General features: G+C 47.3%; 1 protein-coding gene across 3 annotated transcripts in view; it reads left to right on the top strand.

Moving 5' to 3' along the window:
• stnB (stoned B) overlaps positions 1–27880 on the top strand; it is a 44690-nt gene that overhangs the window by 8298 nt on the left and 8512 nt on the right. The window contains exons 1-6 of one of the 3 annotated variants that reach the window (XM_050180799.3): positions 7839–8015; positions 11785–14588; positions 17777–18034; positions 19501–19675; positions 23571–23739; positions 26518–26599. In XM_050180799.3, the coding sequence (XP_050036756.1) occupies positions 11799–14588; positions 17777–18034; positions 19501–19675; positions 23571–23739; positions 26518–26599 (3474 nt within the window). In that variant the 5' untranslated portion in view covers positions 7839–8015; positions 11785–11798. Of the gene's footprint in view, positions 1–7838; positions 8033–11784; positions 14589–17776; positions 18035–19500; positions 19676–23570; positions 23740–26517; positions 26600–27880 lie in introns of those variants that run through there. The other 2 variants (XM_072289364.1, XM_050180800.2) reach the window with 2 other exon arrangements.

Genomic DNA, 27880 nt, shown 5'->3' with positions numbered 1-27880 from the left:
TCTATTTTGACTGTGCACCCTACCTCTCATATGTGCTCCAACTCACTTATCATGAGGAGTGAAAAGATCTGAATGAGTGCTGATGACAAAAACGCTGATGTTGCTGCTCTCGTATGCCAAGAATGAGTACCCTAGAGTATTTCACCGGCTCTGCGAAGCGCAGGCTTTCCCGCTTAACGGCACAGTCTGCATTCTCAAGCAGAAAGAGGGCCCTAATTTTTTATGTCCCAGACTAAAGGGAAGCCATAACACGCATTCTCCGCCTGTACGATGTGCAGATTGCGCATGCACCAAGGCAAAATCTTTGACATGAACCCGTGAATGTGAATGAGACTGAAGAGCGAAAAATTTGTTGTAGTGTATGCTATTTCATGGGTAATGTGTCCATATGTCTATGTCGGCAAAAGTGGGGTCATTGAGAAGTGGCTGAAGCAGCACCAATGTCAATTGAAGCCACACATGTTGTCAAGCGTGCTTTCTGAACATTGTGTTGTGTCAGGCCATGATCAGTAAGGTTGGACGAGGCATAATTTGCAAGCATGTTGTTAGGGTGTGATTCAGACGCTCCTTGAGACCGTTAGTCTGTGGATGGTAAGACGTAGTCAGCTTGTGCTTGGTTGAGCAAGACTGCAGGATGTTGGCGATGACTTTAGAAAGAAATGACCAACCACGGTCTGTGAGCAGTTAGTGTGGAGCACCATGCTGCAGAATCATGTCGCGTAAAAGAAAATCTGCGACATCTGTGGTGCAGCTTGTTGGAAGCGCTCTGCTGGCATAGCGCGTGGTGTAATCTGTCGCCACAGCGACCCACTTGTTGCTGGACATGGATAGAGGGAAAGGGTCAAGTAAGTCCAAGCCAACGCAAAAGAACGGCTCCGAAGGAATGTCGAGTGATTGAAGGCACCCGGCAGGGAGTGTCGGTGGTGTTTTTCGGCGCTGGCATTTCTCACACGCCGCAACGTATTTCTGGACGGAGTGGGCAAGGCCTGACCAAAAGAAGCTTCGGCAAATCTGGTCGTAGGTGCGGGAGATGCCAAGGTGACCTGCCGTTGGTAAATTGTGAAGTTCTTGGAGAACAGCTGACCGGAGGTGCTTAGGAATGATGAGGAGTAGGGCAGGACCGTTGGGGAGTACATTGTGGTGGTATAATACACCATCCCAGAGAACAAACAGGTGAAGGGATGAATCAGAAGGCGAAGATTCCAAGCCATCAATGATGGCGCTCGAGGTGGCATCACGGCATTGCTCGTCGGCAACCTGTAGCAGCTGAGAAATGGAGAAAATGCAAGCGTCGGTATCAGGGTCAGGGTCAGCGAGTGGTTCGGCCACTGGATAGCGTGATAAACAGTCTGTGTCTTGATGTAATCGGCCCAACTTGTACACTACTGCGTAGGAATATTCTTTCAGCCGCAGAGCCCAGCGATCAAGCCGGCCAGTAGGATCCTTGAGTGAGGCAAGCCAGTAGAGGCGTTGTAGTCCGTGATTACAGAGAAATGCGTGCCATACAAGTTCAGGCAGAATTTGGAAACTGCCCAGACGAGAGCCAGGCATTAACGATCTGTAATCGAATAATTGTGCTCCGCAGCTGTGAGGAGGCGGCTAGCATAGGCGATAACACGATCTTGGCCCTGTTGGCGCTAGGCTGTTGGCACAGCTCTGATACCGTGACCACTGGCATCGGTACGCACCTCTGTAGAAGAGGACGAGTTAAAGTGGGCCAGTATAGGTGTAGCATTGCCATTTGTTGGGCGTGTTGGTAAATTGAAAGCATATTTAGCGCCAGCAAACAAGGACGGAAGGGAGACGACAACACAATGCGCTAACTTCAACAACTTGATTTTTAGGAAGTACACCTATATAAACCATGCACAGTGGCGCCACTTCATCCAAATCTTATCCATCCAAAAAAGCCGTCTCCTTATCTAACAGGTCGATTGAAGGGGCACTAACACACGTGTCTCTATTCCGCCAGATAGCCTGCGCTTCAATGATCTCTCGCACGTCTTTATCTTTGTGCTTTGCAAGAACCCGACAGGATTCATAGACCGGCGCACAGCCGCATTCTTGACAGTGGGTTGACAGATGACCGATTTGCTTATTTTTCACAGTTTGGCAATGTTCCCGTAATCGGTCATTAAGACATCTCCCTGTCTGTCCGATGTATTTCTTCCCACAGGACAGCGGAAGCTCATATACAACACTTTCTGCGCATCCCACTGGCGCTTTCCGATGATTCGTAGAGCACCCGGCAGCTGGCCTACGGTACGGGTCTGTCAATCGACATATTTTTGCCAGCTTTTCTGGTGCGGAAAAGATCACTTTTGTGTCCACCCGGCTAGCCATTTTCTTAAGTTTATGTGCGGTTCTATGCAGGTAGGGCACTACCGCTACCTTCCTTCTACGCTCCGTCCTTTGATTTGCCATGTCCTGAATTGTGCTATCCGACCTGCACCTTTTTAGCAGCCCCTCGACGACCGAAACTTGCACTGATTCCGGAAACCCTGCTGCTGATAGCCTTCCCGATTGATCCATAAGGCTCGTATAGATCTTGTGGTGGCAAGACTTCTTTAGAGCATTTCCAAAGCATAAGTTGGCAATGCTCCTCTTGACGAGCTTCGAGTGGGCTGACCTATATGATAACAGGGGCTTATTAGCTCTAGGTTTATACTCCCAACACGTGTGCCGTTCCATGAACTCGAGCTGAATGTCTAGGAAGCGCAGCACGTTATTGGAGGGCTCTTCAATCGTGAGAGTAAGTGGGCTAAGGCCTGCAGAAAATACTTCGTAAAGCTTGCCTACCGTAAAACGTGCGTCAGGTTCAAAAAGAACGAGATAGTCGTCAACGTATCTGACAACTTTAACCACCCTGTGCTCCGACAAGGTACGGGACAGGATTCTGTTGTGGTGAGCTAGAAAGATGTCACTTAGTATGGGCGCCAAACATGAACCGATGCAAACCCCTTGCTTTTGAATGAATATGTCGTCGTTCCATGCTGCATATGTAGAGTGAAGGTAGCAACTAAGCATGTCTAAAAAGTCTTGAACGGACAAACCGGCTGAATTTTGGAACGGTACCACGCCATACTCGTCTATGCACTCTTCTACACAAGTAATTAGTTTCTTTTGAGGCAAGGAGTAGTACAAGTCCTTTATGTCAAAGGAGCAAGCTGATAAGCTTTTGTCAGAATTTCTTTTCAGGAAATCTACGATTTCTGCAGAGCCCCTAACCAAAAATGGGTCGTCAATATTAAGAATTCGCAGCTTATCTTGCAAGAAAAGAGCGAACTTTTTCTGCCAAGAACCTGTTTCTGAAACTATTACCCTTAATGGGTAATTGCAAAGCACAAAGATAAAGACGTGCGAGAGATCATTGAAGCGCAGGCTATCTGGCGGAATAGAGACACGTGTGTTAGTGCCCCTTCAATCGACCTGTTAGATAAGGAGACGGCTTTTTTGGATGGATAAGATTTGGATGAAGTGGCGCCACTGTGCATGGTTTATATAGGTGTACTTCCTAAAAATCAAGTTGTTGAAGTTAGCGCATTGTGTTGTCGTCTCCCTTCCGTCCTTGTTTGCTGGCGCTAAATATGCTTTCAGTATAGGTGGTTTGGTGAGAACGTTGGTGAGGTGGGCAAATGCGGCAGTTTGAGTGGGGCCTCACAAAAACGGCGCGTCCTTCTTCAGAAGATCAGTAAGTGGTCGGGCAATTGCTGTGAAATCTTTAATGAAGCGTTGGAAGTAGGAGCAGAGTCCTAAAAAAATTCGGACATTTTTGACAGACTGGGGTACAGGAAAAGACGTGACAGCACGAATTTTCTCCGGGTGTGGTTGAATACCGGAAGCGTCAATGAGGTGGCCCAGCACTGTAATCTGCTGACGATTGAAGTGACAATTCGATGAATTTAGTTGGAGCCCAGCCTTGTGGAAGACTTGAAGAACAGCTGATAAGCGCTCAAGTTGTGTCTCAAATGTAGGCGAAAATACGAGAATGTCGTCTAGGTAGCAGAGGCATGTTGACCATTTGAACCCTTGAAGCAAGGAGTCCATCATATGTTCAAACGTTGCTGGGGCGTTGCATAGACCGACTGGCATAAATTTGAATTGATATAGACCACCAGGAGTGACGAATGCAGTCTTGGTTCTTTTCATCCACAGAAATTTGCCAATAACCAGACCGAAGGTCTATTGATGAAAAGTAGTTGGCACTGTGGAGACAATCGAGGGCGTCATCAATGTGAGGCAAGGGGTAGACGTCTTTCTTCGTAATGCGGTTTAGATGACAATAATCTATGCAGAAGCGCCATGTGCCATCTTTCTTTTTAACAAGCACCATGGGCGACGCCCAAGGGCTTGACAAAGGTTCAACAATGCCTTTGGCAAGCATCTTGTTCACTTCATCTTGAATAACCTTACGCTCTGAAGCAGAAAATCGATATGGCCGGCGATGAATGGGACTGGCCTCACCAGTACTTATGTGATGCTTAACAGTTGAAGTCTGGTCCATTTGGCGATTGTTGAGGTCGAAGATGTTGTGGTAGAAAACCAAAAGACGACACAGAGCTGCTGCTTTTTCAGGCAATAGGTCCGTAGCAATCATGGGACGAAATGGCGCGCCAGGCAAATAGCATCCTGTGGACATGGTGAAGAATCTGAGCAAATGTCTACGGAAAACGTCGTGGCGTGGCCATCTCCGATAGCACGGAGCGTTGCAACCAATATGCCTTTGGGTAGAACTTCCTTTGTCAGGCCAAAGTTAACGACAGGGAGGCATGTCCGGTTATCGGCGACGGTGACGACAGAGTGGGGCACAGTGATGTTGCGCATCAAAAGGACATCAGGAACAGGTGTGGCGACATAATCTCCATCGGGCACAAGAAAAGATGATAGCAAATCGACGAAAGTCAAGGCAGCAGGCAGACGAAGGTGGTCATATTAAAGTTGTTCGGCATTTTGGCACGAATGTGCGTGAGTAGAGGAAGTTCGAGGCAAAGGGTACCGGCAGAACAGTCGAACAAAGCTGAATGCGCCGTAAGAAAGTTGAGTTCGAGGATTGGGTCAAGGGGACAACTGGACAGCACTGTAAAAAGAACCGGAACGTGGCAGTCGGTGATACTTGTACGGGAAGTATACATTCCAGTGACATCAACAGTGCTGCCATCGGCCACGTATGTGGCTCGAGTAGTAGGAGGTATGAGGACCTTCCTCAGTCGATGACTGAGGTTGCAACTCATTATTGATACCTGGTCTCCAGTATCTATTAACGCCATCAAAGGGACACCGTCGACATGAACATCAAGTAAGTTCTGGTTAGTTGGGAGTGTCAACGGAGGATTTCGTCTCGATGAAGATAATGCAGCACTACCCCCACGAGCTGCATGGTCTAGTTTTCCGTTAAGGAGGGTCCATAATTGGTCGGTGACGAATAGCGGTGTGGCTGGGGCAACGGGAACTGACGGCTCTGAGGGTGACAGCGAGCAAGCAGGACAACTGTCGTTGATGGATGCGTCAGAGGTAGGAGGCACACAGCGAGGCGAGTAATGGCGCGGGTCGGCATATGGGCGAGGAGACGGGGAAAAGGAGCTCCAATATGGAGACTTCCAGGAGGTGCGGCAGTGGTAAGCGACGTGGTCAATGCGGAGGCAACGCAAGCAAATGGGCTTGTCATCCGGAGTTCTCCACTCGGTAGGGTTGCGGTATCTTGGAGGGGAATACAGATCGTTGTGAGGCTTAGCTGGCGGCACCGGTCGGGCGTCAGGTTGGGAGATGGAGCAAGCAGTGGGAAAACCTAGGTTTGCAAATTCTTGCCGCACAACTGCCTGAATGAGAGAGATTGCTGGGGCTGGTTGGTCAATGGTGGGGTCAAGTGGGCTTGGATGGAACGGTGCAGGACTTGTAGCCTCAAGCTCGAGGTGAACAATACATGTGACGTGCTCATTTAAGGGTGATGAAACGGTCGACGTCGCAGCCGTGTTAGGGAACTGAGAGAACTGTGGAATGACGCAGCGGCCTTTGGCGAGCTCAAAGCAGCAGCATTCCTTGACGGTGACTTCGATCGGGGACACATTATTGAAGAACAAGTTGAACACGTCGTCCACGATCCCTTTGAGTACGTGGCCGACTTTGTCAACCTCGGCCATTTTCTCGTTGACTTTCCGGTAAAGAGTGCGCACATCTTGTATGTACGAGACATACGATTCAGTAGAAGACTGAACTTGGGTAGCATGCTCTTTTCTGACAGCCGGCTGCTGACCAGTGGTATTTCCAAAGAGGTCGCTGAGCTTTTCCTTGAAAGCATACCAGCTAGAGATCTCGTCCTCATGTGTCCGGAACCAGCCACGAGGAGTTCCGCTCAAGTAGAATAGGACATTTGCTAACATAATGGTAAGGTCCCAGCAGTTGTTTCGGCCAACACGCTCGTACAGGCTGAGCCAGGCCTTGACGTCGACATTATTTTGGCCGGAGAATATGCCAGGATTGTGGGGATTGGTAACCGTAACGTACGTTGTTGGAGTTGCAGAAGTAGGAGACAAGATGTCATCACCGGGAGCTATGGTGGAAAGCAGGACGGTGCGGCCACTGCGGAGCTCCGTGGCGAGGACGAGTAAAAGCGCCCTCCACCAAAATGTTACGCGAATGAAGGATTAAGAACTGGAGACTACTTACAAAATATATTTACAAAAGATAACTGCAGCGCTGGCCAGTTCAGCCAACAGCTCGAGAGCCCGAGAGCGTTCGTCATCTTTGTCGGGGCACCCGCGTGCATCGTCCACAAGAAACACGCAATATGCATGTATCAGTATAAACTACTTTTAGACATGTGTGATTGCAAAAGAAAAGGACCAACAGTGTGTCTCTATCTAATGTGGCTTCATATCCAAATCATGGCAGACACTCGACCAAAACGATGGAAATTTGCCACCTGTGTATGCTAGCTGTCTGACATGTTTTAGTCTCGTTTGTGAACAAGGCTTGTGTGAAGGAGCTGAAACATTTTAAGTTTACTAAGTTGTCTGTGGTCGGTGTTTTGTCTTCTTTTTGATCATCTGATTTTTTTTCACGCTAATCATTGTTGTTGTTTCCCTCACCTTGCATCCTTGGGTATCGGCGTTCATCCTCTGTGTGTGCTGTTAAACAGTGTGTGTGTGTGCATGTGTCTGAGCAGCATGCTCACGCTCCAAGCCGCTTCCAAGCCATCATATGCTTATGGTTTCTTTTGTTGCAGTGTGCATCCCTGTGTATGTATGCATTCTTTGATTTTATGCACCACTGCTTCGGCTGTTCGGGCTCATACGTGCATTTGTGCAGGGCACGTCTCTCGCACTTGTCTACATATTCTACTCCTTGTCGTCGTGGTACGCCATTGCCCCACAATGCCATGACTGTGTTGTACCACAAACTAGGTTTCCCAGGAAAGGAAAGAAAATGCTGGGCCCCATTTTAGGTGGTGGCATTCAGTCTGGTAGTGTAACAGCGCCTGACCCACCTAGGTGAAACAGCGTGGGTGGCGGGTGTTCTTTTGTCAGGGTGAACGACGCATTAGTGGCCAAATCTGCGAATTCCTCCCCATTTCCCACCTCATCCTCGCTCCCCATTTTCCCCATTCGCCGGCAGGGGGAGTTGTCACGCGCCGAGCGAAGTGCGAACTACTACCATCGTGCTTACTGCTACTGGCACGCGCGCTTAGTACTACCACGGAACACCCATCTACATACTATGACGTCGGCCGGATGAGTCTGGGGTTTCAGGTAGCGGCGGCGGCGCGCGCGTCGTTCGGCGGCTGCGCATCCCGATTCCCGTCTCCGCCGCCAGCATCGCCGGCGAAGTATCGGTAGCGGGGCGCTGCGCGCGGATCGAAGTTGTTCTTCGCGCGTCCTGGAGGGGCGCGCCAGCCATGTCATAAGCTAGCTGCGGAGCCGCCCCTGAAGTGCTGCTGCTGCTTCGACGAGACTCGGGGGCCAACTCCATTCGGCATGCCTCATTCTGTGCGCGACGGCACGCCGCAGGGACCAGGACGGGTGAGCGAGCGAGCGAGGTATAACCGTCCGTGCAGATCCCCCGGCGCAGCGGGCTGCGGCGTAGTCGACGACGATCGGCGTGCGCCGCCGGCCTTCTCCGGTGCTAGTGGTGTCTGGCGCGCGATCGCGCGCGCGCGCGCGCGCTGTGGGTTATCGATCGGGAAAAAGATGGCGAGCTCGCACTCCGGTAACCCCGTGGTGGTGCGGTCTGGGTCGCCCCGGCTTGTGCGCGCATTCGCGGATCTTCATCATCCCCGCCGGCAGAGGTTGTGTACGATGCGTCGTCCTGTATCCTCCCCGGTACGTACGTGTATACCGCGCGCGTTGTGTGTCGATCGTCCCCGTCGGGAGCGTGACCTCGGCGTCGAGATTTGCGGATCGTCGTCTGTGCCTTGTGCTCCGATTTCGCAGTCGGGGCTTGCTTGGTGTTGCGGAATAAGCCTTTTTGTCTCTTTTTTTCCCCAGCTCCGTCGGGATCCCTTGCTCCTTTTTCTGAAAGGGTTGTGAAAACTCTGCAGCGGTTGTGTCAACGCTCGTATAGCTGCGTAACGCATAAATGTGGACACTTCGGTTGAAGAACGGAAGGGATTCGGAAATTTGCGGCGCTGGCTTTTTTCACCTCCCCCCTCTTTAGTTTGCTGCTATCGATGATTAGGGCACACATGCACGGGCCATTGCATCTCGCGCAGAAATGCTTCGTTGGACCCTTTCGTGTAAGAAAGACTGGATAATCTGTTGGGTTTGTCGGTTGCCGCCGGTAGAATGCCGGCTCAAAAGACGTCAGCCCTGAAGGAGGTGACCGCACGTGAGGTAGCTCCTTTGAACATTGCACTTCCTAAATTTGCTCTTAATTTCCCCAAAACACATTTGAAGATGGGTTAAATTCCTCATGTGCAGCAACATATTATTCCTCCTTCTGGACGAGCCTGGGTTGACCGTGTGTATATCTTCTGCTTCGCGCCTTGGACTCGGAACCGAGTCTACGCGGGTCACAAAGGCCTTTGATGCTTTTGCGGGTTTCTCTGACATGCAGTTGATGAAAGCAGGGGAGTGCTTTCGTGTCCAGGGGCATGCGCTATAGGAATTGACGCGAAATCGCTTCTTGCCTACAAGGTGCCCGTTGTGAGGCAGCTGTCGGGTACGTAGTCCGTGTTATCAAGAGCGCCGTGTGGAGGACATGATTTGATGCGAGGTTTTTTCACGAGTGCGGTTGGCTTCGCAGTGTTGCTCTGCGCCGAGTTGCCGAAGGAATAATTTCGTTTCACAACTGAAGGTGACCTTCGTGCTTGCCCAAACTGCAACCTCACAAGTGGAGGCTTGGTGTAAAGGTTTCTGACGTTAATATGCGATGTGCAGCGAGTCGGTTTTGTTGGCAGCGTACAGTCCACAGAAGGTGAATCCTTCTGCGGACACCTTCACCTGCTGTCCGCACGTGAACATGTGAAGAACGCCAGCGATATACTTGAGCAATACGCGAGGACATGGCTCTTGTATGCCGAAGAAAAATAGTGCTGCTGTGCCGTGAAAGCACTGTAAGCGTAGTCCTGAAAAATTCTGCTCGGTGTTAGTTCATGCTTTGGTTCCTAATTGTGTAGTTAGTATCATGAACAGGCGATTTCTATTCAGTTACATTTGGAATATTAACAAAACTTGGTCCAATCCGCCGCGGTAACCTAGTGGGTATACGGCTTCGTGCTGCTGAGCTCCAGGAAGCAGGATCGAATCCCGGCCACGGCGGCCGCATTTCGATGGGGGCGAAATGAAAAAAAAGAACAGCACGCTAGTGTACCGTGCATTAATTACAGTGCACGCTAAAGAAACCCCGGTGGTCTAAATTAATACGGAGTGTCCTGCTGCGGTGTGCTTCGCAACCAGATCGTTGTTTTTGCCTCTTGAAGAGCTAGAATTTAATTTAAAAATCAGTTTGATAGTATTTACCAGCGTTTGCTAATTCCAGCTCTGCGTAAAACGTTGCCTCTGGCGCCCGTTGCAGCTTCCTAAAAGTGGTTGCACGCGTGCTAACCGAATTTTTCGCTTGAGTGAAATCCGCATGAAGATTTCGAAAAATGTAAAGTACGATGTGAAGCTTCGCGTTGCACGGAGTGCGGTTTAGCTCGAAATCGATGTGGGGCGCTGTTATACGCGTTTCACCTTCAGATGCAGCTTCACAGCAATGAAAGTTTCGCCTGTAGATGCGGCTTCACGGCAGTGGGGCTCTTGTTGCGGCGAAGCCGCATTTTAATGCGAAACTTGCGTTGCAGTGAAGCAGAGTATGAAGGCGCGCTCAGCATTGAAGCGGAAGCGCGTTTTAACAGTGAAAGCACTGAACATACAAAACGTGATTGTTTCTTGAGGTTTGATTGGAGTATCAGTTGTTGTTTGTATGGTTTGACCCGCCGTGGTTGCTTAGTGGCTATGGTGTTGGGCTGCTATGCACGAGGTCGCGGGATCGAATCCCGGCCACGGCGGCCGCATTTCGATGGGGACGAAATGCGAAAACACCCGTGTACTTAGATTTAGGTGCACGTTAAAGAACCCCAGGTGGTCGTAATTTCCGGAGTCCCCCACGACGGCGTGCCTCATAATCAGGAAGTGGTTTTGGCACGTAAAACCCCATAATTTCTTTTTTTATGGTTTACAGATATTTACCAGTGCCTGGACATTGTTGTACGTGGTTATTTGCACAGGTTAGATAGTTGGTCTCCTCCTATTTTTTCTTCGTTTTCCGAGGGTTGTTATTGGGCGTTAGGGTCGCGTGCAGCGACGAGTTATACGCGTGAAAAGACGGTACTTCAGATGCTGTGAACATATGCCTGGTGGCATTTTTGAGATACCACGATTTATGACCATGTGGTATCACAGACACTTAAATAGAGAAACCAGTGTTGAAAGCAAATTTGCAGTATTGGTAGCTCAATCAGTTTCAGAGGGCTTCTCAAGTATTGCTCAGCCATGCTGTGTACAAACCACAGGGACAGCATAACGTTTGAATATCCTTGATGATTCAATGTGCTATTCCTTAATTAGTGAACACTGAAAAGTACTGTGAGGTATTTGTAGCTGGTACAACTTATGGGCTAAGGTCAGGATGTTCTCTTAAGGGATAACATGCGACAAGGTTGCACAGTATGCAGCAGTTTAAAACGCAAGAGTAGCAAATAGTAGCGGTTAATTAATGTTCACATTGTAAGGGGCATTGTAACACAGTGAATCTGAGGTGGTATTACACTTTGGTTTATACCGGCCACGGCCGCCGCATTTCTATGGGGGCAAAATGCGAAAACACCCATGTACTTAGATTTAGGTGCTCGTTAAAGAACCCCAGGTAGTCGAAATTTCGGGAGTCCTCCACTACGGCGTGCCTCATAATCAGAAAGTGGTTTTGGCACGTAAAACCCCATAATTTAATTTTTAACACTTTGGTTTATTATGCTGTGTACTTAGCGCAGCCTGTAAACTCTGTGCTCCGGTTAAAAGAAAGTGCAAACGGTCACAATGCAGAACCTTGGTGTCAGCGTTAACAAGCGGTATTTGTTTCCCCACTTGGTTATTTCATGGCTTGTTTTTGTGGCACATTGCTTCGACTTATCACTATGAGTACCTTGTTACTACACTTACCTTATGTATAGCCCTGTATAAAGTGAAGAAACAGCTCCTGCTGATAACATTAAAATGTGTCACTTAGGGCTTCAGTTGCCCTTTGTGCCATTAGCCACAAGTCGACAAAATGAGAACTCCCGTTTTTTTCCCCTTTTCTTTCTTTTTGCAGGGTAGTGTTAGGAGATGAATTTCCTCAAAAAGAAGATCAAGGGCCACAAGCGAGGAGGCCCCGAGAGTGACGAGGTTGAAGCGGCCATCTATGCCAAGCAGCTAGCCGAGGGCCAGCAGCCACAGCAGCCGCCAGAAGGTGCTGCCAAGGAGCGTACCGGCGAGGAGTGGCGCTTCTTTGAGCAGCTGACGCAGCGCGTGCAGGACACTGTGCACAAGACCCAAACCACCCTAATCAAGATAAAAGAGAGCTCTGCCATCACCGAACTCACCCGGCCTGACTACTACCTTGAATCTGCTGCCGCGCCTACCGATCCTGTCAGCCCAGCCAGATCGTGGGTGAACTTCGAGGAAAGTGAGGGTGCAGAAGTAGCGGGGCCCTCCACGGGCACCTCAGAGCAGGCTAAGGAACCGGTTGGAGATTTGGTGAAGGACCTTGTGAGCGAACCATCTGGTGAGCTCGTTAGCGAATCGGTTAGTTCTCCACCGGAAGCTCAGCCGGCCGCTGACGACGACCAGGCCAGGAAGCTCCTCGAAGAGTTTGGCTTTGGCATCGAGGAGCCGCCTCCACCGCCACCTTCAAGCGCACCTCACCTTGACCTACTCAGTGGTTTTGGTGTTGAGGAATCGCAGCCCTCAGAAGCCCTTCACGTAGACGTCAGTGATCCCTTTGACACGTCATTTGTTGACACACTCACAACAAGCACCGAACCTGACCCCTTTGACACTTCATTTGTGGATCGCTGCGTTGCTGCCAAGGAGGTGCCACCACCACCTGTTGAGGCTGACGGCAGTGAAGCCAGCCCAGAGATGAGCAACCCATTTCTCACCGATGCATCTACTACAACTGGTGAAACTCTCTTCAGTACTGGTGATGTTGGCGACGTTGCGCCCGATGTCCCGAACTTTTTTTCAGGTTCGCGCAGGTCGAGCACAAACCCTTTTGACAACCTTGAGGAAGACTTGGCATTCTTTCAAGCGACCCTTGTGGGTGCAGAAGAAGCAAGTGCGACGCAGAGTGAGGCCAGTAACCTTTTGCAGGACATTGCAGCAACGTTTCCGTGCGAGTCCGAGGACACTGTGCACCAACCGCCAAGTAGCGATCCCTTTAAGTCCAGCGAGACTGAGCAGCGGCAGCAGCCTGTGTCTGACCTGTTTGTGGGTGAGCATGAAACGGCACCGGATGCCTTCCAGGTTGCTTTTGGCAAGGCAAGCTTTGACCAAGGCCTCTCACCCGACAAGTGTGAACTTTCGGGAGGCGCCTTTGTTGACACGTCTCCGGAGGAAGCTGGAGGCTCGCCTGTGGAGCCTATTGGCTCATTTGATCCTTTTTCAGACCTCAGCCGAGAGAGCCAGGAGCCCATTCCAGCTGCTCTGGCCAGCATCACACCACAGAGGGAGGATGTGAGCCCGTTCGACATTGGGCCCAGCGATAAACGGGAAGCACCTGCTGCAACCAATGGTAAGCCTGAGCCATTTGCAGACTTTGCTACCAGTGAAGTGCCACCTACATCTTCAGAGTGTGATTTCTTTGGAAAAGATTCAGGTGCTACTTCAGCTGTGATAGCCTCTGATGACCCGTTTCATTCAGGCAATGTTGCTTCTCCACCTGCGCCATCTAGTGATGACCCATTCAGTTCAAGCAGAGTGGCTGCTCAGCCTAAAACAACCAGTAACGACATCTTTGCGACTAGCAGTTTAAATGCTTCGGTTGCCACTGGCAGTGACCCATTTCAGACGACTGATGTCACTGCTACTACATCCGTGGTGAGTGATGGTCATGACCTCTTCGATACAAGTGATGCAGCTGACCCTGCTACGACTGTTGCTAATGCCTCCTTCAGCAATGGCTCCTTCGGTGCTCCTGTCGTACCAGCGAGCGATGACCCGTTCCAGACAAGTAGCACTCCCGCTCCAGCCATGGCAAGTGGCAACAGCTTGTTCGACACAAGCGACATCCTTGCTGCAGTTGGAATGGCAACCGATGATGATCCTTTCAGTGCAAGCAACATTGCTGCCATGGTTCCCCCCCCTGGTCCTGACCCTTTTGACACAAGCAACATCCAGCTTGAGCCTGCAAAGAATGCTGTCCCCTTCACGGATACGACTGCCTTTGAAGCATTCGCGGCAAAATTTGAGCAGGCCATCGAAAAATTTGAGGACACCACCCTGGCACCCGCATTTGACGACCTCGACCAACAATCGCTGCAGGAGGATGATGATGCGGGCTTCGGTAGCATGGACATTTTTGACCCCTTTGCACCCAAGGTGCCACCGCAGCCCAAGGCATCTCCAAAGGCTCCTGTCAAGGAAGTCTCGCAAGATTCGTTTGACGACGATGATGTGGGACCTGACCTGTCTGTTGTAATCCGACCGAAAATGCGGGAGGTCGCCGCACCAGATCTGGTCAGCCTTGAGCCACCACCCAAGCTACAGCCGCCGCCGAAGTCACCCGTGCGGTCTCGGTTCAACCCATTCGACCGGGGTGCAGCAATTCGAGATGAGCCAGTGGTTGACGAGGTGGGACCCACGCCAGCATTGGGGGATGCCGCAGCCATGCAGCGCGAAACGGCGGAAAGTCCATCGACACCACTCTTCGATGAAGATACATCACAGCCACTTGAGGAGTTTCGGCCAAAGTTTGAAGGCGACGGCTGGGAGATGATGCTACGACATCCAAACAAGAAGAAAATCACGGGCAATCGGTACTGGAAGAAAGTGTTTGTGCGCATGACTGACCAGAACATCCTCTACTTACACAACAGCAGGGAGGACGCTGACCCTTTCCAAGAGGTTCCACTTCAGGTGAGGAATCAGTGCAAATATTGACACACACACATTATCGTTTTTGGATGCCCGTTTTTCACCGGGTAACCACCGTTAAATAGATTTTGCTCAGCCTAAGTAGCGCCTGTATGTGTCAGAACATTCCCAAATGTTGCTGCTGTTTCTGTAGCAAAAGAATCACTTCTAGTCACATTGTGTGCATGACAGGAATAGTGGTATACATTCTGAAATGTGCATGAACACCAGAAATTACGCTGGAGTGTGCAATGAGTCTTGTAAATAGCCGATGTGTGCTTGACTTGTAGATCAGATTTCAATGACCAACGATTGTGCTCACCGCTATTACTGTGCTTTGAGTATTGCTTTTCTTGGGACAAGTTTGCCCAGTAAAGAGTTAGATTCATGATGCAGTTTCACACTGACTGGTTGTTGGCCATCACTATGTTGTGACAGTATGTATGCTCGCATGCCTGGAAATGTTAGGTACTGTATTTCCCCAAGTCTAAGCACCTATCTTTCTTGCGCTCATGCTGAAGAAAGCCAGGGAGGATGTTCAAATGTTGAAGCACATAATGTGATACTGCAAATCCACAGTATGAGTATCATAAGGTTAAAGTCAAAAGCCATTTCAAGCACTGTGGGGGGGGGGGGGGCTGTAACTGTAAGTTTAGGTAAGTTGCCACTTACAATCACAGTGCTATACTGTGGTTGCTCATTCAAACTATCAGTTGATGTGGAGCTTGCTTGTTTGCCCCTTGAGAAGCTGCTTTTCCTTGCCCTGTGGCAAATTTCCTTCAGTTTTGTTGATGTTTGTAACACCTTCTTCCATGCCAATGGCATGGGGGAAATGATGGCATTTTTAATATGAAGGCATTTACATTCATGTGCAAATCTTACTGCAGGCTGTTTCATTCTAAGAACAAAGAAAAGGCTGTGCTCAGGTTTGAGTAATGCTTGCAGTCACTACTTGATATAAAAATGGTGACTTCTTGATGTGAAAGGTAGGCCTTTTATTGTTAACTGGAAGAAACTACCGTATTTTCCAGTATAGAAGCCGCTTCTTTTTCTCAATTTTTCGGCGGCGTATCTTATCGAAAGGTGAGACTTATATATGTTCTTTCTTTTCCCCCTATAAAAATGCTGTCAAAATTGGGTTGGATGCCAATGGCCACGCGAAGCTCACTGGATTGACCACCTCCGGCAGTTTCTGTGGATTTCGTGCACACTGTGGAGGTAGCGGGTTCTTTTCGTGATCGAGTGCCGTGCGAGAAGGATTGAGCAGCAACGCATGTGGCAGCAGACCCATTTCAAGTCGACAGACTCTGAAGTTGTCGCATCTGCAGATCGCTTTCAAGATGCGGTGCTTTCCACCCTTGTGCGCAATTCGGCTCACTGTCACATGCTTTCACTTGCACATACAGCACATGGCTAGTGGGGACGATTTTATCGCCCATGGACTCTGTAAGAAACATCGCGGCGACCACGATGGCACAAATGTGCCTGGAGTGTCCATATCATTGGCAATTCTGTAGGAATGGCACAGATACGCTTGCGCGTGACCCGCGTTCATGAAGAGAAACGGCACCGCATTTTTAAAAATTGCTTACTGAATGAACTGGTGCATCTGATACACCGGTGCAACTTATATACTATTTTTTGGCACTTTGAGAGGGGTGCGGCTTATACAGAGGTGCGACTTACAGACAGGAAAATGCGGTAAATTCAATTTGTCCTTCCATTTCCTCACTCAGCTAGTGGACATCAAACGTGTCGGTAGTCTGCTCTTGACATCTTTTTGCCCATATGGCGACATTAAAAAGCTAAACCATTTGTCTTAGTTTTGCAAGCCATTGCAGGTGCTGATATCTGATGCTGATGTGCTCAACGATGTCAGGAACATTCTTGTGAAGGCCCACCTTGTAAAAAATAAGAAAAAAGTTAGGACTAGTCTCATGGTGATATTGCACTGTTGATACATTGACACCAGCAGATAAATAGGATAGTGCCTTTCATTAGACAGTTTCACCATGATATGAATTTAGACTCAAATCTCCACCTCCACTCCATGGAGCACTGCCTCTCGGCTAGAGAAGACACTACGCTTCTCAAGAATTACCAGGGAGTTGCAGTTCAGAGCTGTGATCACTACTATCAAAGGGTGGCACTGCCATCTACTTCCTTGAGTCAGGACATAGTGCTGAGTGGAGAAACATTAGAGTACGGAGCTTGGAATAGCATTCAGTGCCTTACACACATTAAATGCAAGTACTTCACATCATGCTGTGGTGAGAATTCCTTGAGGGCATTTTAGCTTAATGTATGGGAAAGCAAATGTAACCAAAACATTTGTGGACGATGTGCCATCTGGTGCCTCATGTCCAACCTGTCTGAGACAAAACCGTCTATTAGCACACATCCGGCCATTCCTATGCCGAGGCGTTTTGTCAGGCTTGCAAATGCCAGAATGGCCAAATGATCTCAGAAATCCGGCACGCTAGCCGCTCATAACTTGGGAGTCAGTCAAGTTGTGAGGAAGCTAAAGCTTAACTCCTAATTTATTCGTGATCAGCGACAGCGCGAGGGAAGTTGTTGCGACAATCTGCACTGAAGTGGGAGCCACGGGTGCCGTCATGTTTTACAACGCTATTTATTAGCGTATGTGAACATTATGTAGGGTAATCTCCCCAAATAATGTATGTTAGCATATGTAAGCCACAGGGATACAGTAGCATGCAGAGCATGTGCAGAGAGGGTGATAGTATTTCTTTGTGTGTTTATATTTGCTTCTGAATGCCAATCTAAAGCTCTCTATTGAAAGAAGGTTTCTGTGCGCTAGATGCAGCGTCAAGATTCTGCTTGCATGTGTACCTTTCGGTATTTCACACTGGGGTATGAGTCTATGCCATCGCCTCCACTGCACCACCATGACCATGCTACATTTCTATTTTATCTGTATTTGTATTTATATATGTTTCGGATCCCATTGACAGAAGTTTTTTTCAACACCCATATACAAAAACCAACCAAATTAGAGGCTGTTCCGTTTCGATGATTTTCATTTACGGAGGCTCTATTGTACTATTTTGGTTGTTCAAGCAGCGATACATTAAAAAAAAAATGTTTTTTTTTGGTCTGCTAGCTGTTATGCTCTATGTTCTTTGGAAGGTTGTCGTCTGCTGTACAAAACGACGATGCCCGATGTGCAGGCTTGCTACTCACTGTCCGAGATGGGTGCCCAGCAGTTTGACGCCTATGGCAAGATCTTCACGGTGAAGCTGCAGTACGTGTTCTATAAGGAGCGGGTGGGTGTGCGTCCGGGCCAGATCTCCAAGGTGATGCAGGGCCAGATCACGAGCATGGGCCAGTTTGCCAAGCTGGGCCTGCCCCTGGAGCATGCACCCCAAGTCTCGCAGCTGCTCAAGCTGGGCACCCAGAGCTGCGAGGACCTCAAGAGCTTCTGCCAGGTGTGTTACATGCAACTGCACGAAGCCAAGAGACAACGAAGGCAGGGAAAGCATGGGGGAAATTAACTGCTCTCTTTTTGATTGAAACATAGAAGTAAGGAAAAGGCAAATGAAAGTGGACAGAAACAACAGGCCTCGGGTGGGAGTCAAACTCTCATTTTCCACAGTGTGCATGCTGTGTTATCATCACCACCATCATCATCATCATCGGCCTATTTTATGTCCACTGCAGGTCAAAGGCCTCTCCCTGTGACCTCCGATTACCCCTGTCCTGCGCCAACCGATTTGAACTAGCACCTGCGAATTTCTTAATTTCATTGCCCACCTAGTCTTCTGCTGTCCTTGACTGTGCTTCCTTTCTCTTGGCACTCATTTTGTAACCCGAATCATCCACCGGTTATCTAACCTGCGCGTGACCTGTCCAGCCCATTTTTTTTCTCTTAATGTCAATTAGAACATCAGTAATACCCGTTCGCTCTCCGATCCAAACCGCTCCCTTTCAGTCTCTTAACGTTATGCCTAGCATTCCTCGTTCCATCGCCCTTTGCGCAGTCCTTGACTGCTGTGCTCTAAGATTGAGCTATGCTCGCTGACGACTTTCTATGCCAGTGACGGAAAAGCTACGAAGACAAAGCGCGGACGGGTAAGGGCACTCCCAAAGGAAGTACCACATTCTCATCCGTTTACACTAGGGAATAGAAAACGGTAACATCTTACTTGCTTTTTAGCTTTGGTATAAGTGACTGCAAACTGTGCACTCACTGTAGTGGACGAGCCTTTGCAAAATGTTACTTTGGCTTGCAGGCGTGTATATATAAAAATTACTAGTATAAGGTGGTACAGGAGGTGTGTTCAGTTGGTGTTGTAAGTTTATTGGGCACAGGTCTGAGAAAAAAGCTGTACATAACCCTTGGTTGGGCACACAGCTTGGATTTCGCACTTAGCACCGGTACAGTCAAACCTAGATATAACAAATATAGTCATAATGAATTATCGGACATAACAAAGTAAACGTATGGTGTTTCTTGCCAATATTAGTACTTAACAAGTATGTCATATGTTTATAACAAATATTGAATAAAATTAAGGTATTTTCGTGTTTGGTTCAACCATGTTATAATGAGGTTCTGCCATGCTAGCATATGTGACCAGCCACAAGCTGAAACTAGGCCTGGAACGTGACTTTTTGCAGAACCTTCATTTTACAAGCCTTTGAAGCCAATTGTACAGCTTGCTTTGTTGTCTTTGTGAAGCAGTGGATATAGCAGAGTTTTTTTTCTGTCATAAAGAAGTTGCTGCTTCAACTGCTCTTTCACTTGGCACTAGTATGGCAGCAGTCCTTGCCGTGGGTCAACTTACAGGGATGGTCACAACACCAACTTGCTGTGGCTTTAATAAATGGTGACCTGGATGATGATGGCTACATCGTGTAACAGCTGAGCCTAATGCAGCCTAACACTACGCAGGTGGTGGAGGATGCCTTGTTCCGGCTACAGATCCATCGAGACCGAGCACTTACGTACAAGACAGAAGAGATCCAGGTGACTGTGCAGGATGAGTTTATTGTTGAGCAGGACAAGACGGGACACGTGTGGAAGCAGAAGGCTCGTGTGCGTGTCTTCTTCCTTGCATTTGTTACTGGTGAGTGCGCCACTTCCCTTGGGTATGCCCTTTAGAGGTGTGCGAGTATCTGAAGCAGTTGCGAACTGCCCATTGCTCCTTCATTTATTTTATCCATTCACTGGGGCACTTTGCCTTATTGGCAGAGTTACCATGTATTGTTGTGAATTATCATCTCTTTTAAACATTTTCTATGCAGTCTACTGATTCCACAAGTTTTCTGTAGTATATATAAATGATCAATTCATGCAGACTTCTTACAATATTTCGTAATACAATAGAACCCCTCTAATATGTTTTCCACGGTCCTGCAAGAAAAAAATACACAGTACCGTAAATGTATTACGCTAAGATGCTGTTGAATGTTAAAACGACACTATGCACAGCTCGGCCTCTAAACGATTTAGTCACTGACATCTAATTTAGACTTGTCAGGAACTACCTAAAACTCCAAATAACTGGGAGTCTAAACTATTCGGTTTGGCAGACAAGGTTACTTTTGGGGAAACCTTCACTTTTGCGGGACTAGCGCTGGATGCATTTGTGTGTACGAGCAGCGGCATTCTTTTGCACAGCTGCAAGCACGCTGTCTTATCACAGTGCCAGGACTGCTGTCGCTAGCTGATGTGGCTGTTGCTAGAAAACTGAAAGCAGCATCTTCTAAAGTGATGGTCTCAAAATACGGCCTAAATTTGTCAACACATTACTGTGCGTACTTACGCTTGTCTGCGACCTGGTCAGTCCCTATTTCAACCATTCTCATGGTGTCACTACGGATAGACAAAGGTGCTGTCAGTGCATGCCCCGACACTGCATCCCCTGGCTACATGACCGAAGTCGACTGAGCTCTGATAGCTGAATGATGGCGGGTTTCTTCGTAACAGTCATTGTCCGGCGGTTATTTCCCTTAACCAGCACCTTGTCGATGCAGGCATTGAGAGTATACTTCACGGCACCTGAAACTGCTTTAGAAGGTTGCCCAGGACCGTGTGACAATTTAACACTCAAATAAAAAATGCTGGACTCATCAGAACTCTGACAATAAATGGTAAATGTAGCTGATGCAGCTTTTGAACACTTGTTGGCTTAGCTTGTCTTGCTATTTGGATAATTTGGTCACAGTCTTTGACTACTGGATTGACTAGGCTTCACTTGTTCCGGTTTCAGAGAAGAGCTAGCAACATGGCCAATGACCATGCCAGCAACATATTAAAACCAAAATATGGCTATTTTCGCTCATTTCTGGGGCTAAATTGGCACGTGGTCATGCAGGCAAAGTCAGAAATTGTCAAAAGTGTCCGAAATTAGGAAATTTCTCACATCGACTGTAGCGCATCAAAAGGGCATGTTGGTCGTGGTCAGCATCTAGGGTGGCTAGAGTGATTTACATTTTTCATTTAGATTTATTATGTTATAGATTGTGCATTTATACACCAAGGTTGCAACATGCTATTATGCAGCAATGTTGCTGAAACAATAACTTATCAGAAGGGATTATAATATCTAGCTGTCTACGACCCTTTTGTACGGATCGGGTTTTAGTGACAATTTACCCGGGAAAGCGTATGAACGAGAAACGTAACAGCAGGGTTCTACTGTAATTGTGCAGAAAACATAGATAAAGGATATGAAATTTGTAGGAGCGGCGCTTTAGTAGGGCAAGCTGGAATATGTGCAGTCGCTATAAGAGCAGAATAGGAAGAATAGGTTAGCTGCTTCATGCACCTGTTGCTTCGAATAATTCCTGCCATACTACTTGCGTTTAATACCCTCATTCACTGTCACCATCATGAACACAGCAAATGTCGTCAATAGTCGTCAAATATCAGTCGTCAAATGTCAAGTCGTCAAGTCGTCAAATATGTGGTTTGGATGCTTGTTTTGAGCTTGTTTTTTATTGGAAAAAGTACTGTATGTTGTACACATGATTCCAAAGAATATATGCACTTTTCACTTTACTTTGCCGAGTGCTTGAAGCCTGCTTCACTTCCGCTGCGGGTTAGTCCGGTATTGCACTACCTCTGGGATTGGCCCACATTTTTTGCCCCCAAACGCAGACTCGAAAAATGCCGACCAATGAGAGGCCACCAGCTTCACTGTAAAAATAAGCAATTTTGCATCATGCGTTTTTTGCGTTCAGGAGACTTGGATGCATCACAGGATGAACTTACAAAGTTTTTGGCAACTGTTCCATATGCAATCGTTGCAGAGCCATTCAAGTGCAGAATATCAAACACAGTGGATTGTATGGAAGACATGTTTTATTTGCTTGTTTGCTTTCTTGTTTGCTTGCTTGTTTGCTTGCTTGCTTGTTTGTTTGTTCATTTATGTATTTATTTGTTTATTTGTTTATTTCAAAGATTGCTAGCTCCGGCACTAGGGGTCATAGAGCACTAAGGGTCATAGCAGATTGGTACAGATTATGCGTCAGAAGACAAGGACAGAATACAGACGACTTCTGTTTGATTCAGACGGGATGGACGCAACTGGTCGAACTATCCAACGGGTCGAATTAAACAATAGGCAGAAAAAACGCTAAAACATGCTATTGATTCACTTGGCACCATTTCTCTTTAAAGCTAGCTTCGTCGCAATACATGTCGCGCGGTGAAGCATACGAAGTGAGAAATTGTCACTGTCACAAGACATAGCATGTGTTCCTTTGTTTACATACCCACATGCGCCATTTATGGTCACAGTACGAGCACTGAGACACCTAGTAAGTTTACTGGCTGGCCTTTGGGATTTTAGATAGACCCTCACTCTTTTGTTGGCTTTAAGTGTCTCCTCGGCTTTGCGAGTTATTTTTTTCATCTTACCGCCGTCCTTTTCGCTAGCTTTCCCAAAACGCAGGTGGTTTTTTTTTTTTTGCTTATTGGTGCATGGTGCGTGCGTCCGCGCTCTCATACATGAGACGCACATGGTGGGAGGAAACGAGGGCTCAGATCGCCACAGCAACATCAGAAACAGCTATGAATTACTGTCAATATGCTGATTGGGCGTCTAGGTGCTTGTACTGTCACTGGAAATGGTGCATGCGAAGCTGAACAAGTAAGAAATGCTTTTATATCTCGTACCAGTGGCGCCTTTTAAATCCTTGTATGCTTCACCGCATAACAAAGATGCACTGCGGCGAAGGTGACCAGTCAAGCTTAAATTATCTGGCGAGGTTCAATTTTGATATCCAAATAACAGAAGTTGGGGCTATTAGAAATGTATGGGTGCCAGCCAGGACCTTCGGTCTGGTATGAATTAATGGAAGTCCATTGTATATGAAAACAAAATAATATAAATACGCTTGTGTTTGGCATTGAAACATATATAAAATATGCACAGCAGTGAAACCAGTTTGAGAGTCGGTATAACCAAACTTTAATTTTATGTACGTAAATTGTCCACGTATATTTGTGCTTTTGATAGTGTGAATCGGAGACATGCTATATACTTTTTTCTTATAAAATTTGGCACACTTTCGATTCTGGCTGAATGCACTATAAAAAATGTTTTAAAGATTTTGGGCATATCTTGTCCCCAAACAGTAAACATCATCTGTCTTGTTTATTTTTCCTTTCTTGAAAACTTCCTGCTTACTAGTTTCCTGTTAAGAATGCTATGTGACGTCTTAATACACATGCCGTTTATGACCTGGGAGTATTCCAGGCATGCAAGTAGATGGTTATTGTTTCGTGACAAGTTAGGCCCCAAAGGGTACAGACTTTTCTCTTAAAGTGTACATTACAGTAAATGCGGTACATTCGGGTATGATTCCTGTACACATCGACCTCTGATGAGGGGTCTGACTGTATGGTGCGTTTGTCAGCCGCATGGATCGTTAGTTCCTTTCTTTTGCTGACGCTTTGCGCGGAGGTGTGGAAGTTGTTTGAAGTCTGCTTGGAATGATGCTTGTGTGACCCAGGGATGCCAGACATCGAGGTGGGCATCAACGACCTGACCCGCCAGGGCAAGGAAGTCGTGGGCCGCTACGACATCATGCCTGTGGTCACCGAGGAGTGGATCCGCCTGGAAAACTGCGAGTTCCACTCGTGCGTCCTCCAGGAGGAGTTTGAGAATAACCGCATCATCAAGTGAGTTTTTCGGACTTGTTTGTCTCTGGCACATTGCATAGCATGTCGTATGTGAGCTGTCAACCACATGAACGGCATGCTTCACAAGTGCATTTGCAGTCTTTCTTTTGCATGCTTCTGCACGTTCCTTGTATGTTAGTGAGAGTTCCAGCCTAGTCTGCCAAACGGCAAGTTGAAGAAGCTTGTTTCAAAGACATGACAATTTCAACTTATTTTTTTTTTTTGCAATAAACGAAGGTCCAGATCCTATAAACAGTATACAGAAACACTGGCAAGCATCAAGGAGCCTTAAATAATTGACCAACTTATTTCTGCTCACCAGCAATGGTTTTGGTGATGTGACTGCCTTAATGGGACTTAATGTGACGGCATGACACATTGGTTAGTTTTGTTTTTTGTCATCGCTGTAGCTGCCATACGTGGGCATAGCCAGAAGAAACGTGTGCAGCACACTCATTTATTCTTTCGCAAGAAGCATTGCCACATTAGCATTATTGCTGTATGTTCAGAGCACATTTTGTTTGCTCTGTGTTACGATGTTGTCACAATGACATTGATATCAAGGCGCGAGGTTTGGTATTTCCAAAGCAACCTTGGCATCAAATTTGAGGTCCCTTGTAATCATTTCCCAACCATCATACTTGCTAGGTCTCGTACTTTTACATAAAAAAATTTTGTGGTAGTTTCTACAACTTGCAAGTGGCAAGAGTCAAATGGGAGTGGTTGATGAGGAGTTGAAGCACACAACACCTGCCTTAAGCATATAACATGAGGACTGCATTGGCTGAATGGCACGATGTTTACAAAACTTGGACAGGCTGGAAGATTTTTCTTATAGGCATTTCATAATACCCAAGGGTGTGGAAAAAGGAACGCAGACTGATGGCAATGACTCCTGTTAAAGCTGTGGTTTATTGGAGCATAGCAGTATGGGTGGCAAAAAAAAGGAAACAGTCAAGGATAGCGGAACCCACCATGGCGGCTTACCCTCTATGGTGTTGCACTGCTAAGATCGAGGTCACAGGATCAAATCCTGGTCGCGATGGCTGTATTTTGATGGGGTCACGTGAAAGGCAAAAACTCCCGTGTCCTGTGCGATGGGGGCACGTTAAAGATCCCCTCATGGTCAAAATTAATCCGGAGTCCCCCACTACGGCGTGCCTCATAATCAACTTGTGGTTTTAGCAAATTCAATTCGAGGCTAGCAGAAGACTACATGATGTGGCAAAATCGAGAAATTGGAAAGGTGTAGAATTGGCCTGCGTGGCAAAGGGCTGGAGTGTGATTGGAAATTTCCTGGAGTTTCTTTTGCCCTACAGTTAACTTCATTACAGCCTGAAGATCAGTTGGTGGAATGTGTGCCCATGATTTTATTATCAGGAAATACATTTTTCTGAAAACAACAAGCTTTCAAAATTGATCCAAAGCATAAAAGGCTCCTTGAACATTTGCACTATAATGGTCTCGACAGTGAATTGTTCCTCAATACAAGTCAGACAAAGCTAGTTAATTTGGGAAGCAACCTAACACTAGCTTATTTTTGGGAACCAAATTGCATGTTTTGCACTTGTGCATGTGAAGTGGGTTCTATGCACAGCCGACACATGTTATTTCAAGCTGCTGAGGACCGTAGATAGTTCAGTGGTATCTGTTGCGAGTTCTTTCAGCTGTGGATGGTGTTCATGCCACCACTTGTAGGTCACACTTCAATACAGGGAATCCCCACAGACAGGCATTCAAGATCACTAGTATTTCCATTATGCAACCTCATATCGGCACCTGTCAGACATACAAAGCAGCCTCTATATCAAAAATGTGGGCATGCTATGAATATGCATTCCATATGAACCCCCCCCCCCCCCCCCCCTCTTCCCCGCTTCCAGATTTCCCTTTCACCCATTTGTCGGTCATAGTGTTCTGTTCTGGGAGGGAAGTGAAGAAATGCTTGAAACAATCAAATTAATGTAAAACCTTGCTCCAGTTAACCTTTATGTGCTGGCAAGAAATCCAAAAATACGTTCCAAAAATTACATGTTTTATTGCACATCTGGATCGGGAATTTCTTTTCCAGATTAGAAATATATGACATCAGGGTAGTAAATTTCGAACTTGTCTGAATATGCACAAATTTAGAATGAGGTGGTACTGGCAGAAGGTTCCATCTAGCTAACTTTGTTCACTGCCACGTCATATCAAAAATATTATCAGTCGGTTACATCAGAGTTGCTGGATGTGTCTATAGCACAGAAAACACTGCCGTCACTGTCAATGCTTTCATGTAGAAGCAAATCAGCTTTTGAGCTTGACGACTAAATCAAATGAGAGCTGCACTATCATGATGAGCGCGGTGGCACTCAACTGGCAGGCGCTATTTTTAAAATCTCTGCCAGATGAATGTAGACGAACAGTCTGTACGTCTAGTCGTCAAAGAGGGAACTCGCCAGAACGTCAAAATGATTTGGACAAGCCTGGCCATTACTGGCACTTGGAAAGAGCGCCCAAACATGTGGGCGTCGTCATTGGCACTAATTGCAAAAAAAATTTTAACCAAGTAAGACTCGTCCACAGCAAAGGGTCAAGGAGCTTCAATGTTCTGTAAAAGCATTGCGGGTCTATCAGTTTTGAGATTTGCATGAATTAACCGTAACTTGTGGAGTTATCTGAGTTTGAATTAAGACGTGTTGGCTATACTACTTGGCTCCGTTTGTTGCAACTACTAACTGTCGCTTTGAGTGCATGGGCTTAACTGCAACTTTTGAAAACCCTGCCGCCCCCCAGGTTGCACCCTCCCGATGCCTGCCTGTTTGAATTGATGCGGTTTCGGATTCGACCACCGAAAGCGCGGGAACTACCGTTGCAGGTGAGGTTCTGCACAGCCTCGCTCGTTAACGCTTGCCATGACGCCGCTTGCGATTATTGCCGCAATGGCGTTTAGAGAATGTTGCTGTTCCGGAATGAGCGTGGCCTTGGTGCTGGCTTGTGCTTGGCAGTCAGCAAATAGTGTTTTAGGACTGAATTTTCTGTCTGCTGACTACTATTATGAATGTCACCATGGCAGCACGAATGCTCCACCAATGCTTTAGTGAGTGAACAGAGTAAGGGATGCATGTTAGTTTGACTAGGAGAGAAAATGTGAAGACGGGAGTAGGAAGGATACTAGGTGGGTGCTAGACTTCAACGGTTTATTCAGAGGGTGAAGTCAAAGGGCCCACCAGATCCACATGCATGCAGCGGTTGTGTGAAAAGATCACAGCACAATGTCAAAACAGTTGGAACATGCTGCCAAAATGGCGCGATTTGTGCCTCTATTCATTATACGAGGAGCCTCCAACAATCCTCGTGCCGACGTGTCGCTGCTTCTTCCCAGTATCTTGATCTCGCAAAGCATTAGCTCACACTCGCAGGCATTCTAAGTGCACTTTACCCATTGTTCTTTAACAATGGTTCATGCTGCCATCTTCTTAAGCCTTTGTTTCCACATTGCACTAATATGCATTCCTTTGACTTCAACCAACTTGCCCAGCAACAAGTTTTACGGTGAAGAGAGCAAGAAGCGAGAGCAAGGACTCCGCGAGGCATGATCGCACTTTGCAGCTGCTTCCTTCGACGCGGCTTGCGTTTTGCCCCCCTTCACTTCAGTGGAATCCGTGATCACACTGAGAGACGTGGACATGGAACTGAAGCGAAAGGACACACTTTTAGTAGACTCCCTTTTCATTAAACATTCTTTTAACTGTTCTTGTCACTCGTGGCTCCACTCGCACTATAGATGTTCAAGTGTTAGGTACCTCTACCCGTTTGAACTTTCTGCAGGTACAGATTGAAGTCACCGAAAAATATTTTGTGCTCGGAGAGAGACAACGAAAATACAAGAATGATCAGTTCTAAAAAAGGAAGAAAATGAACTATAAGGGAAAAATAAATTTTGTAGTTCCTTTACAATGCCAGTAATACAGAACTCATTTACAGGCTTTTGTCCAGTTATGTGCTTCAGTGAAATAATATATGCTTGAAAATTTTACTACAGTTGTGGCCACAGAAGTGTTTTGTGTTTTGCATAGCCGTTGCTCAGCTTGATGCTTGTCGTGTGTCGTAGCAATACTGTGAAGTGAAGATATTGCATACGACCGTTAATCGGCAT

This window comes from Dermacentor andersoni, chromosome 7 (assembly GCF_023375885.2).
Source record: "Dermacentor andersoni chromosome 7, qqDerAnde1_hic_scaffold, whole genome shotgun sequence".
In the NCBI taxonomy this organism is placed as follows: Eukaryota; Metazoa; Arthropoda; class Arachnida; order Ixodida; family Ixodidae; genus Dermacentor; species Dermacentor andersoni.
This window is presented reverse-complemented; position numbering and strand designations above follow the sequence as displayed.